General features: G+C 45.3%; 1 protein-coding gene across 1 annotated transcript in view; it reads left to right on the top strand.

Moving 5' to 3' along the window:
- Positions 1 to 14,163, top strand: part of MCMDC2 (minichromosome maintenance domain containing 2) — a 90,642-nt gene that overhangs the window by 14,957 nt on the left and 61,522 nt on the right. The window contains exons 4-8 of the mRNA XM_073583892.1: positions 1,803 to 1,998; positions 10,600 to 10,722; positions 10,792 to 10,899; positions 12,749 to 12,877; positions 13,342 to 13,579. Coding sequence (XP_073439993.1) covers positions 1,803 to 1,998; positions 10,600 to 10,722; positions 10,792 to 10,899; positions 12,749 to 12,877; positions 13,342 to 13,579 — 794 coding nt within the window. The remainder of the gene's footprint in view (positions 1 to 1,802; positions 1,999 to 10,599; positions 10,723 to 10,791; positions 10,900 to 12,748; positions 12,878 to 13,341; positions 13,580 to 14,163) is intronic.

The raw sequence follows: 14,163 nt of genomic DNA, 5'->3' as shown, positions 1-14,163 counted from the left end.
TAAATCGTCATGTGTAGACTATATACTGTATCTGTCTTGTTAGATGTTACTTGTTGTATCTGTTATTATATATTATGTTGCCTCTTTGCCACAAAGAATTCCTTGTATATATGTAATATGTACTTGGCGATAATAAATTTGATTGATTGAAATTATGTTCTTTCCACTTTGGATTATCGCCGCCACACTGGGATCTTCAGTAGTTTATAAATTCTTCTGTAACCAATGCCATCAGTATGTTTTGCAACAATAAGGTTACAAAGATCTTGAGACGGCTCACTGTTTTACCCATCATTAGCGCTGTTTCATGTGTGGCATCTTGGTAATGAGACAACCTTTTATTGGCCATCCTGATATTACTTTTCAGCAAATGACAGGATTGCTTTCTAATTACTGATAAATTTTAATTGTCATCACTTTCCATGACGTTTTGCTCCTCTCCTTCTCCATGCGTTCAATACTTTTTCCTTATATCATTTCTGATTATTACACATAACTTAATTTATGGACATCTATGTTTGGATTCCTTTGCCTGTGTGGATTAGATGGGTTGTTACCGACATATGATGAGAATTTCATATTGATAGCACGTATAGAAATATATTTACTTAGAAAATTGGTGACATGTCCAATACTTATTTCACCTGCTGTAGCTTTTTATAGCAGACGATATGTTCTTTTTTTGATATAACACTTAATATCCATTTCATAGACAAGGAGTTAAGTAATGCATGCAGCCATCATTAAAGGGAGCCTAGGAGCAGACAGCATACTGTTTTATACATTGAACATAAAGAACATGGACAGCTTTGAGGGCATTTAAAATGCATGTATTTTTGAGAAAAAAAAAATATTTTGCAATTGGGTTCCATTAAAAAAAAATCTGCACCATGTGTCTTCTATAGCCTCTATATTGCATCTATTGCTGGCTGTGGAAAGAATTAACTGGGAATTTGTCATTGACGCATTATGACAAGAATGTACAACTTGTATGTTCCCTCTGGTGGAAGGAAGACGACAATTATAAATTCTTTGCCAGAAAAAACTCACTGACGGATTCTTTTAAGTCATTTTTCATCCATCAATAGACACTGAGGCTATAAAAGGAAAACAGTGCAATTTTTTTTTAACAAAACCCAATTCCAAAAATGATTTTAGTCAAAAATACTTGCATTTATAGTGGTAATCCAGAACTATTTTTTTCTTTTTACTCTGCACTAACTAGCACATACTAGCTAGCTAACTGCATGTTGTGCCGACTCCGATCTCTGCCAGCACAGAGCGGTCACTGACGTTGCGTCGACAGCGCAGCAGCTTCTCTCCTGCTTTGCTCTATTGATGGGGCGTCACTGCTGATGTTTTGCTTATAGACACTTAGAAGTTGGCTGTCAAACTGCTGGAGGGCATCTGTCAGTCAGCATGACGTCAGCAGTCACGCCCCATTGACAGAGAACGCTGCAAGAACGAGAGATGCTCTGTTGATGGAGCAACTGAATTGCCACCAGGAGCAGTGAATGCTCTCAGCCGGAGTCAGGTAAAGCAGGTAGGTAGTTGCCTGTGTCACCATCTACTGTACTTGCCTGTTTGTTTTTAGACCCACAGTAAAAAAAAAGTCCCTAGATAGCTACTTTAAATTAAAAAAAATTGCCCCCAAAGGTATTTATATTCCCTAATTATGCAGAGAAGAAGACGACTGAAAAGACAGCCTAGCAAGTAGAAACCGTAACTGTAGGAGAAGGTGTCATTTTATAATCATCCATGTATAGTGCTGTAAGACAATTCTTTATTACTTTTATCTTTAGATAAATGTCATTTTGAAGGTGACACATCTCCCAGATCTCCCTGGTTATCACTTACGCCTCTGCGAGTTCCCCTTGGACTATAGATCCCAAAGACTTTATATGACGGAAGGAACAGTCATAGCTATGTCTACAGTTAATAAATATACTCAGGGAGCTCGGTTTTTGTGCTCGGATACCCAGTGCCCCTTGTCTAGAGGTAAAAAAAAGCTCTTGGTCATAATTTCTAAAAATTAGTTTTCATTTTACTTTTTATGCTTCATATTCCATTACAATCCTGTCTCAGGGCATCTGACACCATCACGTACATTATTCTGATCCCAGTGTTTGATGTTGTCAGTAGACTAACAGCCAAACCTAGGATGAAACCAAAAAGAGCTTGTACCCTGTAGTAAGTAGATAAGTAAATACACCAAATTTATATCCTAGCATCCGCAGCTCACAAAGCCAATACACCATATATAACACCAAAAAAAAAAGACTATGATACCGCCAAAATAATAAAAAAATTAGTTTTCTCCTGTGTCCCCCAATGAGGCGTAGACCGTGGGTGGTATGCTGCTTGCCACTAGGAGGACACTAAGTGAACACAGAAAAAAGTTAACTCCTCCCCTACAGTATAAACCCTCTCGCTGGCTGGGAATTCCCCAGTTCTTGCTTAATGTCTGTAGGAGGCACTTGGGTCTGGCTTCAGACCCCACCGTTTTTATCTTCAATTTTTGAGTTTTCTGTAAACTTTTATTTTTTAATTAACGGAGTGAAGGGGGTGACGGTTCCTTTCAACGGCCTGCTCTCCCCCGAACCTACAACAGGCGAGAACGCGGAGTATATCTCACCGTACCCTCTCCTGCAACGACTGGGGCATACCTGATTCTTCTGGGCGACAGTTCCTTTACGATCCCGATCTCCCCACACGGATACGAGGGCAAGTGCCTGGAGCACAAGAGTGCAGGGAGAAGACTTTAGAGCGCTTTGAATGCCCTGAATCAGCCCCATAGCCTCTCCATCCCCCTGCCCATAGGGAGGATCGATTGAGGTATACCCCTTTAAGGACTCTTCCGGCTCTGCTACATCGCCCAGGAGGATGAGATCTGCAGGCTCCTGGACAGCGCGGCCTGCGCGAGCATCGGAGAAGGGCTGACCTAGTTTCAGAGACGGTACAACGTCGCCCAGTCGCGGCCCCACCCGTTCTTTCCTTCACCCGGCGCTCCCGCAAGTAGGCCCAAAAATTTAGCCCCTGACTTTTCGGCCTACTAGGCTGCAATTTACTTAGCGCCTCCCACCATTAGCCCATGTCTTTGGCGCTTCTCGCTCTGTACGAGAAGCGCCCTGCTAGTCTCGTGGCCATGCCCTTTTCGCCTCCGGCTCTGTGACGGCTGTGGGGGCACGCGCACTGACGGACAGCACCTGGTGATGCTACAGGACCACCGCTATTCCTCCTGGGGACACAGCATCAGGACCGCGGGTAAGCTGCATCTGCCCTCAGAGCAAAGCTTAACCCCTTCTCTGCACATTCCCTGCAACTGCAGCCCAGGCTCTGCTTGTAACCCCCTTTCAGGAGCACTATGTCTCCATCTAAGGAAGCCAAAAGGGGCTAATAAGAAGCACACTGCACTCTTTACCGCTTGTACCACTTGCAAGACTGCCTTGCCCAGTGCTCAGACTAATCCGTTATGCACAGATTGCGACTCGGCTTGTGCTCAAACACCATCCGCCGCCGCTGCAATGGTGCTCCCTGCGTTTAGTCCCCCTAAGTGGGCCGCGTTCCTGTCACGGTCTGTGGAGTCACTGACCAAGGCTATAGACTCCCTCCGGGAATCCTCTTTAAGTCAGAACGCGTCATTACCGCCCGAGGAGGGCTCTGGCGACGGCTGGGAACCGTATACCAGCAGGGGCCGTACTCGTTCAAGGGATCCTCAGGTCTCTAGAAAGCGGACCCATGACGCGTCCCCCTAGTCACACTCGCGCTTCTGCCTCGGCGAGTTCTCCCTCTCCTAAGGTTCGCAGCGAATTCGAGTCTGACACGTCAGTCCCTCAGAATCCCCCAAATGTCCAAGAGTCGCTTTATTCTCTTATAGAGTCAGTCAACAAGATTCTGACGTTGGGCAAGGAAAATATTCCTGCTCCGGAACACTTTATCTCCTTTAAGAAGACTAATGGGGTATTTGCCAGCCACCCCGAGTTTAAGGACATTGTCCAGAAACATAGGGAACGGCCACATAAATTGTTCACAGGGCAAAAGCTTATCGAGGCTAAATACCCCTTTGCTCCAGATCTAATGATTATTGGTTACAGTCCCCCTCGGTGGATCCTCCTGTATCGTGTCTTGATTCTAAAATGCTTCTATCCATCGTCAAATTGATTACCTCACTCACTCAGTTTTTTGAAGCTTTAGGAGCGGTACTTTTTCCATCTTTCGCAGCTAAAGCAATGGCCCCTTGAGCAGAAGTCTTAATTATTGCCTTCCAAGGTAGCAATCTTCCTCCGGAGGCAACCAATGTCGCCAAGCAGATAATTCACACAGGGGATTTTATAGTGGATGCCTCTTTAGATACCACTAATTGTGATGTTCAGGCAGCCGCTAAGGCAGTCTCCATTAGAAGAGCCCTATGACTGGGCGTTGACTTCTCTGCCCTATCAAACCGGTCACCTATTTTGAGAGGAACTGGACCAACTCATTTCTGACAGGGGAGGAAGAGTAAGTTCCTTCCCCAACATAGGGCTGTCCGGCCATTTTGGAATCAACAGCCGACTCGTTTTCGAACTTTTCGCAACAGCTCCAGCTGGTCCTCCGTAACCTTCTCTTCCGGATCAGGTCGGTCCCCGTGTGGAGACAGAGGTTCCCAGGTCTCTTACAGACCTAACCGCTCTTGGAAACCCAGGCCAAGAGCATCTGGATCTAGGGGAGCCTGATCCCATAGATCCTCTACTCACTGACTTGTTTCGGTATCCGGCGGACACCGACAAACTAAGCGGCCATCGGCTTTCATTCAGTCACAGCCTTCCTTCGAGCCGTTCATGCACTGCAAAAGGACGGAGTCATCATTCCGGTCCATCATGACGAAAGGTTCAGGGGGTTTTTATTCAAACCTTTTTGTGGTTCCAAAGAAGGACGGAACGATGCGGCCCATACTGGACCTCAAGCTGTTAAATCAGTTTATCAAGGTACTGCGATTCCGAATGGAATCCCTCTGATCAGTTTTCGCCTCCATAGAAAAAGGAGAGTTCCTAGCATCCATCGATATCAAGGATGCTTACCTTCACATCCCGATTTACCCGTCCCACCAGCAGTTCCTGCGTTTTGCAATTCGCGAAGAACACTTCCAGTTCGTTGCCTTGCCCTTCGGACTCGCCACCGCCCCCCAGGGTCTTTACCAAGGTCATGGCGGCTGTCATGACCATTCTTCATGCTCTGGGAGTGGTGGTACTGCTGTATCTGGACGACCTGCTGATCCAGGGTCCGTCCCTTCCAGCCTGCGAGGAATCCATGAATGTCACAGTAAATACACTTTCTCGCCTGGGTTGGAAGATAAACTTCGAAAAGTCTTCCCCCAACACCAGCCCAGCAGATTTCCTTTTTGGGAATGATCTTGGACACTTCCTGCGGGTTGGCCATTCTCCCTCCATAAAAGGCCTGAGCCTTACAACAGGCAGCGCGGACTCTTTCCCGACCGGTTTCTCACTCCATACGTTTCAGCATGAGAGTTCTCGGAAAGATGGTGGCAGCGATGGAAGCGGTTCCATTCGCACAGTTCCATCTCCGCCCTTTACAACATGCGTTGCTGTTAACTTGGGACAAGAACCCGTTCTCCTTGGACCGTCGGTTCCTTCTGTCCATGCGGGTCAGACAAGCCCTCAAGTGGTGGACACTGAAATCCTCCCTGAATCAAGGGAAGTCCTTTCTCCCAATGTGATGGTCGGTGGTGACCACCAACACCATTCTTCTGGGCTGGGGTGCGGTTTTTCGTCACCACACGGCACAGGGTCGTTGGTCAAATCGAGAGTCACGTCTCCCCATCAACATCTTGGAGATGCGAGCGTTCAGATTAGCCCTGAGTGTCCACCATCTCCTTGCAGGTCACCCCATCAGTATCCAATCCGACAACGCTACGGCTGTGGCGTATATCAACCGTCAAGGGGGTACTCGGAGCAGGATGGCCATGTCCGAAATGAGTCACATCCTCCATTGGGCCGAGGCCAATCATTCGCCCATCTCCGCAATCCACATCCCGGGGGTAGACAGTTGGGTGGCGGATTTTCTCAGTCACCAAGGCCTTGCCTCAGGAGAGTTGTCTCTTCATCCGGAAGTCTTTCAGAAGATTGCCATCACTGGGGGAATCCAGATGTGGATCTCATGGCCTCGACTAAACAGCAAGGTTCCTCGATTCATTGCCCGATCCCGCGATCCATGCGCCATCGGAGCGGACGCCCTAGTTCTGCCGTGGCACTGGTTCGGGTTCCCGTACTTTTTTCCCCCCTCTTCCCTTGCTCCCGAGGGTCATCAAGAAAATCAGAGCACAGGGAGTACCAGTGATCCTAGTCACGCCAGATTGGCCGCATCGGGCATGGTACGCAGAACTAGTACAACCAGTCGCCGACGTTCCCTGACGACTTCCAGATCGCATGGATCTAATCTCTCAGGGCCTGATTTACCACCAGAACTCCGGGGCCCTGTCTTTGACGGAGTGGCCGTTGAATCCTGGATTTTAGCACAAGCTGGTTTTTCTCACGACGTGATCTCCACTATGATTAGTGCTAGGAAGCCTGTGTCCATGCGCATTTATCATAGCACTTGGAAAACCTTATTCTCGTGGTGCAAGGACTATGGTCGATCCCCCTCTGGTGCTTTCCATTCCATCGATATTGGAATTCCTACAATCCGAATTAAAGTCAGACCTTGTGCTTAGTTCGCTCAAGGGCCAAATTTTCAGCCTTGTCCGTTCTATTCCAAACCAAAATTGCCACTAAACTACAGGTGAAGACGTTTATTCAGGGAGTTTCCCATGTGGCGCCTCCCTATAAAAGGCCATTGGAGTCATGGGACCTTAACTTGGTTCTTGGAGCCTTACAGGAGGCTCCCTTCGGTCCACTGCCGGACGTACCACTAGCTGTTCTCTCTTGGAAGGTGGTCTTTCTAGTGGCAATTGCGTCAATCAGACGAGTTTTGGAATTGGCGGCCCTGTCCTGCAATCCTCCGTTCCTGAATTTTCATCAGGACAAGGCAGTTTTCAGGATGTCCCCGTCTTTCCTGCCCAAAGTCGTGCCTTCCTTTCATCTCAATGAGGAAATTGTTTTGCCTTCCTTCTGACTGGCACCAGTCCATCACATTGAGAAGGCCCTCCACACCCTGGATGTGGTTGGGGCTCTGAGACGGTACATCTCGCAGACGGCTCCTTTCCGCAAGTCAGATGCCCTGTTCGTACTTCCAGAGGGGCATAGGAAGGGTCTAGCCACCTCAAAAGCCACGCTAGCCAGGTGGATTCGATTGGCTATTCAGGAATCCTACCGTCTCAGGGACACACCTGTCCCAGCAGGGATTAAGGCACAGTCTACCTGATCAGCGGGCGCCTCTTGGGCCATTCGGCACCAGGCGACGGCAGAACAGGTCTGCAAGACTGCGACTTGGTCCAGTCTGCATACCTTTACAAAACATTACCAAAGTCATTCTCAGACCTCTGCGGATGCAGCTCTTGGCAGACACATCCTGCAATCGGCAGTACCACAGCGTTAAGTCAGTGGTACATGGGGTATTAGCAGTTGTATGCTCCCCACCCAGGGACTGCTTTAGGACATCCCACGGTCTGTGTCACCCAATGAGGCGTAGGAGAAATAGGGATTTTTGTGTGTACTCACCGTAAAATCCTTTTCTCCAAGCCAATCATTGGGGGACACAGCACCCACCCTGTTTAGTCTATTGGCTCACTGTAGCATTCTCAGGTTTTGACATAGTTATTTGTTTAATGCCCCTACTGCTTTTCACCGAACTGGGGAAATCCCAGCCAGCGAGAGGGAGTATACTGCAAAGGAGGAGCTAACTTTTTTCTGTGTTCACTTAGTGTCGTCCTAGTGGCAAGCAGCATAACACCCACGGTCTGTGTCCCCCAATGATTGGCTCGGAGAAAAGGATTTTACGGTGAGTACACATACAAATCCCTATTTTATTAACAACTCATTAAAATATTACTTAAAAAAGGAAAGATACCACAGGTACAGTATCAATAGGTGGGTAACCCGAATAATATCATAGAGTTCCATATTATTATAACACAGGCAGAGAACATCGGGTACTAATACAAATACATCATATGTAGTCCATAATATTGGCACTAGGGTTGTAGTACCCCGTCAATAATTAATCCATCACACAATTCTATGCAGATACAAGTGCATCTAATAAATACGAAAATAGATTAATGTATCCAGTGATACCAGCATAGTACAAGCAGAGAAAGAAAAACTACAATATCCAGTGCCAATATGGTCATGTTATCAACGCTAACCCTTTATAACATGATAGTTCATACTGTATGCATGATATCAAACAAACTAGAATTTATAACCCGCACATTATATTGTAGTTTTTCTTTCTCTACTTGTACTATGCTGGTATCACTGGATACATTTATCTATTCTCTTATTTATTAGATGCACTTGTATCTGCATAGAGTTGTGTGATGGATTAATTATTGAAGGGGTGCTACAACCCTAGTCCCAATATTATGGACTTCATATGATGAATTTGTATTAGTACCCACCTATTGATACTTTTTAAGTAATATTTTAACGAGTTGTTAATAAAAGATGGATTTTTGGTTCTTACCGTAAAATCTCTTTCTTGGAGCCTTCATTGGGGGACACAGATTACCATGGGTGTATGCTGCTGCTGCTAGGAGGCTGACACTATGCAAAAACAAGAAAATTGGCTCCTCCCCGGCAGTATACACCCACCGACAGATACCAAGTACCTCAGTTGGTGAGAAAGCAGTAGGAGAAACCACGGAACTTTAAACATATGTACCAACCCAACAAGGAGCTCAAAGCCCAACACGGTACAACTTAAACAGGGAGGGTGCTGTGTCCCCCAATGAAGGCTCCAAGAAAGAGATTTTACGGTAAGAACCAAAAATCCATCTTTCTTTATCACCTTATTGGGGGACACAGATTACCATGGGACGTTCCAAAGCAGTCCCAAGGGCGGGAACAGCAATAAGGAACGAAAGAACCGGAAAGGCTTAGGTCGGCCGGTGAGCCACCGCCGCCTGCAGAACTTACCTACCAACAACTGCATCAGACGAGGCCTGGGTATGAACCCTGTAGAACCTCGTAAAAGTGTGAAAGGACGACCAGGTCGCGGCCCTGCAAATCTGTAAAGCCGAAGCCTGGTGACGCACAGCCCACGAAGCTGCCACAGCCTGGGTGGAGTGGGCTCTCACTCCTGGAGGGTGCCGCTTTTCCTGAAGTCGGTACGCTTCCAGAATGGTAGAACGAATCCAGCGAGCTATCGTGGATTTGGACGCCGGAAACCCTTTCCAGCGACCTTCATAGATGACTAGCAAGGAATCGGATTGACGAAAAGAAGCAGTCCTGGCGAGATAAACACGCAAGGCTCTGACTACATTTAGTTTGTGGAGGGACTTCTCAATAGGGGGAGACGGAGCCGGGCAAAAAGATGTAAGAACGATATCCTCATTGATGTGGAAAGAGGATACGACCTTTGGGAGAAAGGAAGGAACAGGCCTGAGAATGACCTTATCCTGATGGAGAATCAGGTACGGGGAACGGCATGACAAGGCCGCCAATTCAGAAACTCTCCTGATGGATGTAATGGCAATCACGAAAGTTACCTTCCACGAGAGAAGGGATAAAGGAATGTCCTGGATAGGCTCGAACGGCGCCTTTTGGAGAGCGCTAAGGACGAGATTGAGATTCCACGGATCTATCGGCGAATGATGCGGAGGAGCCACATGGGCGACCCCTTGGAGAAAAGTCTTAACCTGCGGTAAGGCCGCCAGCTCTCTTTGGAAGAGGATAGACAGGGCGGAGACCAGCAGCATACACCCATGGTAATCTGTGTCCCCCAATAAGGCGATAAAGAAAAGTAATTTTTTATTATTTTGGCAGTATCTTAGACTTTTTTTTTGGTGTTATAGATAAGTAAATGGTAATAGTACGTGTACATAACATGGGGTACTCGGTTGACACTATTTTGATACAAAGAAAAAGCGTAAAAGCCTTCCCACCATGACAAGATGGTCCTATCTCTACTATTAAACCTCACCATGTGCCAGCAGACCTCAATATCGATGTTGCAGAACAGCATCCAGACCTGTGACTGTTCAGACACCTGCCCATGGGAAACTATGTAGATGAAAAAAGGGGGCCACTCCCCTGTTTGTACAGAGTACAAGTAACTGCAGCAAAACCAAAGAAATGAGCTGGAACATATGTTGGTATAAGTGCAGTGATGGATACATGCTCATACTGTGACCATTTAGCAGACACACTTTTTTGATCAAAATTGTTTTAACAGCCATGCCACCTGTTAAATGGTCACAGAACCGTTCCGTCAAGATACACCTTGTCATGGTGGGATAACTTTTTCTCTTTTTTATCAAAATAGTGTCCTAGTGTCTTACTACAGGGTATATACTCATTTTGTTATCTTAGGTTTTGTATGGCCTCAGTGTGAACATACTCTTACACTGCACACATACCAACTTATGTTCTGGCTCATTTCTTTGGTTTTGCAGTAGACTAATAGTGATACATTTATTAGGTATGTATGTTTTATGTACTTTAGATTTCCGGTACATACGTATCCACACACCTGGGGCTACAGAGTCTGCAACAGTGAGACAAGATTTTTTTTGTGACCTATGTGCCTCACCTTTAAAAGAAGACGTGAAGTACAGAGTTCTGGGTGGTACGTGATACATGTGGTTTACTTGGTGACAGCAACAAAGTAAATGACCTTTTATATATGTCTTGTTAGATAAACAGGTTATTGACTTCACGGATTCAAAGATCCTGCGCATTTTCCAAGGACAGAGTGCGACACATCAGAATTACCGCTTCCAGTCATATGCAGTGTTTCTCAGAGGTAAAATGTCAGGTCTCCTTTCATATAAGAGATATATACATATATGTGTGTGTGTGTGTGTGTATATATGTATATGTGTATATATGTATGTGTGTGTGTGTGTGTGTGTGTGTGTGTGTGTGTATATATATATATATATATATATATATATATATATATATATATATATATATATATATATATATATATAATCAAAGAATAAAGGGAACACTAGACACACTTGCTGAGCAGACACATGGATGTTAAGGCCCCGTCACACTAAACGATGTCCCAGCGATCCCACCAATGATCCGACATGATGGGATCGCTGGGACATCGTTAGGCTGATCGCTGGTGAGTTGTCACATAGACAGCCCCAGCGATCAGGACCAGCGACGCTGGTTTCTAATGTAAACGTCGGGTATCCAGGAGCCGCGCGACTCCTGGATACCCGCTATTTACCTTGGAAACCGGCGTACACGCTGGTTTCCAAGGTAAACATCGGGTATCTAGGAGCCGCGCGACTCCTGGATACCCGCTATTTACCTTGGAAACCGGCGTACACGCTGGTTTCCAAGGTAAACATCGGGTAGCTAGGAGCCGCGCGACTCCTGGATACCCGACGTTTACCTTGGAAACCAGCGTGTACGCCGGTTTTCAAGGTAAACAGCGGGTATCCAGGAGCCGCGGCTCCTGGATACCTGACGTTTACATTAGAAACCAGCATCTAGCGTCGCTGGTCTCTCACTGCCACACGCAGCGATGCGCGCTGGGCAGCGGGAGACCAGCGATCGAAAAACAGCCCAGGCCGCTCGAGCACGATCAGCGATAACCGGCAGGGGGGCCGGTCGCTGATCCCCGTCACACACAGCGATCTTGCTGGCGAGATCGCTGATGTGTCACAAAATCAGCGATCTTGCTAGCGAGATTGCTTAGTGTGATGGGGCCTTTAGGGACCTTCCTATCATTTCTACCTGTTGTTCCATTGGCACAACAGCAGGAGAAATTGAATCACAATCAGTGTTGATTTCACAGAAGTGTGATCGACTTGGAGTTACATTTTGTTGTCCTTTTTATTTTTTTTGAGCAGTGTGTGTGTGTGTGTGTATGTATATATATATATATATATATATATATATATATATATATATATATATATATATATATATATATATATATCATGATAACAGTAAAATGCAATTTTCAGGCTTATTTTCATGACATTTGCAGTGCACTCATTCTCCTTTACGCCACTTTTCTCAAATTCCTGCTCTTACTAGGAAGGATAGGTTTAAATAATACAAGATTTGTGCGCCATTTTTGCTAGTCATCTGAGCTGCGCGTCAGAGGGTAAAAGTCAGTCTTCTAGCTGATGGCAAGGCCTTTTTTTCCCGTTTGCCATCTCTTCCAGTGTGTAAAGTCAACACTAGCTTTGCCAGGCAGGATGTCAATCAAGGCAATGAGTGTGCTAACAGCGAGGAGACGATGACCAGTCCCCACTGCAGTAGATAATACGAATATGTTCACATACAGTGTGTTAGTCTTGCTATACTGCATACCACATGTTAACACACCCTTGAGAGTTATTTAGACATGTATTTATTTTATTTACTCATTTATTTAGCGCCATTAATTCCACAGCACTTTACAAACATTATTGGGACAGTATGTATTTGGAGTGTGGGAGGAAACCGGAGAACCGGGAGGAAACCAACGCAAACATGGGGAGAACATACAAACTCCTTGCAGATTGTTGTCCTTGATGGTATTTGATCCCAGGACCCCAGCGTTGCAAGATTGGAGTGCTAACCACTGAGCCACCGTGTATTACAGCTTTATTTTAACAGATTCCTTTTATGTTCTTCTGTAGATGAATTAATAGACCGAATGAAAATTGGAGGAAGATATAGAGTAATAGGTATACCAGTATGTGGCCTGAATGGCTCTCGAGTAACAGTCTGTATAGAAGCTAATAATTTTCATCAGTATATTGCAAGCAGTAAGTATTTTTCATGAGTTTTATAAAAAGAAAGGAAAACTAGTCAGGGCCACTTCTGGAGAAATCAGATATTGCATGGTGCCAATTCAAACAAATTCAATCCATGGTTGTGCGAGTTCTCCAAGGCAGGAGCGGCTCTACACTTGCTAGCGCTGCCAAATGAATGTGGGATGTCTTAATGGAGCATCAGTAGTAGGGAATCAGTTAAACAAAGCATTTTATGAGATGTATTAAATTACTGTATACAAAACACATGCAATTTTACTAGGGCTGTGGATTACAATGTATCCTCAATCCCTGCAAGAGCTGGATATATAATTCCAATGATGAGATGAACTCACCTTTGAAATCAGGAAAAGCGTTTCCCAAAGCTTGGATACTCGTACAGCTCATGAGCAAAGCCCTAATGATTTCTGAGATTTCTAAGTGCAAAATGTCCTAATGAATGTTCCCCCCTATCTCAGATCCCCATACAATATGCAAGGCATTTCAAAAACTGCACTTGAAGACTCTGAGCTCACCGTGGATTTTCAGCGGTATCCTTGCAAATATTTTTGCTGCACAAGTTGTTCCAGTGGGAATGCACAATACTCTAAAACTTTGTATGCTGCTAAGTCTTGTGCAGACATGTAATGAAGACAAAGAAATTGGAAATCCCCTCGATCTAATGGTTGTGACAAATGATACAATGATTGTAGAACGGTAAGAAAAGTACAAGTAAAGGTAGTAATACTTTTTATTTTGGAAAGTCTTTTCCTAATGATGTAAGATATCAACCTTTAAAGGGGTGCTCTCAAGTTTAAAAGTTATCCAAGGGGCTGCCACCAAGAATTTCAGGGCCCCATACTGGCAAAATTATTGGACCCCATTGAGACTCCACCTAGGCTCCACCTCCACCATGCAAACCTTCCACAGTCCCACCACCCACTCTTGGAAAAACACCTTCTGCACCATGTTCTCACCAATCACACATTAACAGTTCCCATCGAACACCATATCAGATATATGGCCATCAGCTTTTGTTTTGGCCAAAAGATTTTTTTCAGCCTGCCACCACGCAAGGTAGACTCTTTTGGCCAGGCCCTACTGTACGCTAACCAATTAAAAAATTCTTAAAATTCCCAATACTCTTTTTAGGTATATTTTAATTTATTTTTCTTTAAAGAAATGTGTCACATACATTTTTTTTTTTTTTTTTTTTAAACGATTATTTATTCGGACTCCCATGACAGCACCACGAGAGAGGGGATCCGCCCTTCGGGAACAGGAAACCTACAGATACAAAA

The sequence above is a fragment of the Dendrobates tinctorius genome, unplaced genomic scaffold, assembly GCF_039654945.1.
Source record: "Dendrobates tinctorius isolate UK_male_01 unplaced genomic scaffold, ASM3965494v1 ptg000082l, whole genome shotgun sequence".
In the NCBI taxonomy this organism is placed as follows: domain Eukaryota; kingdom Metazoa; phylum Chordata; class Amphibia; order Anura; family Dendrobatidae; genus Dendrobates; species Dendrobates tinctorius.
This window is presented reverse-complemented; position numbering and strand designations above follow the sequence as displayed.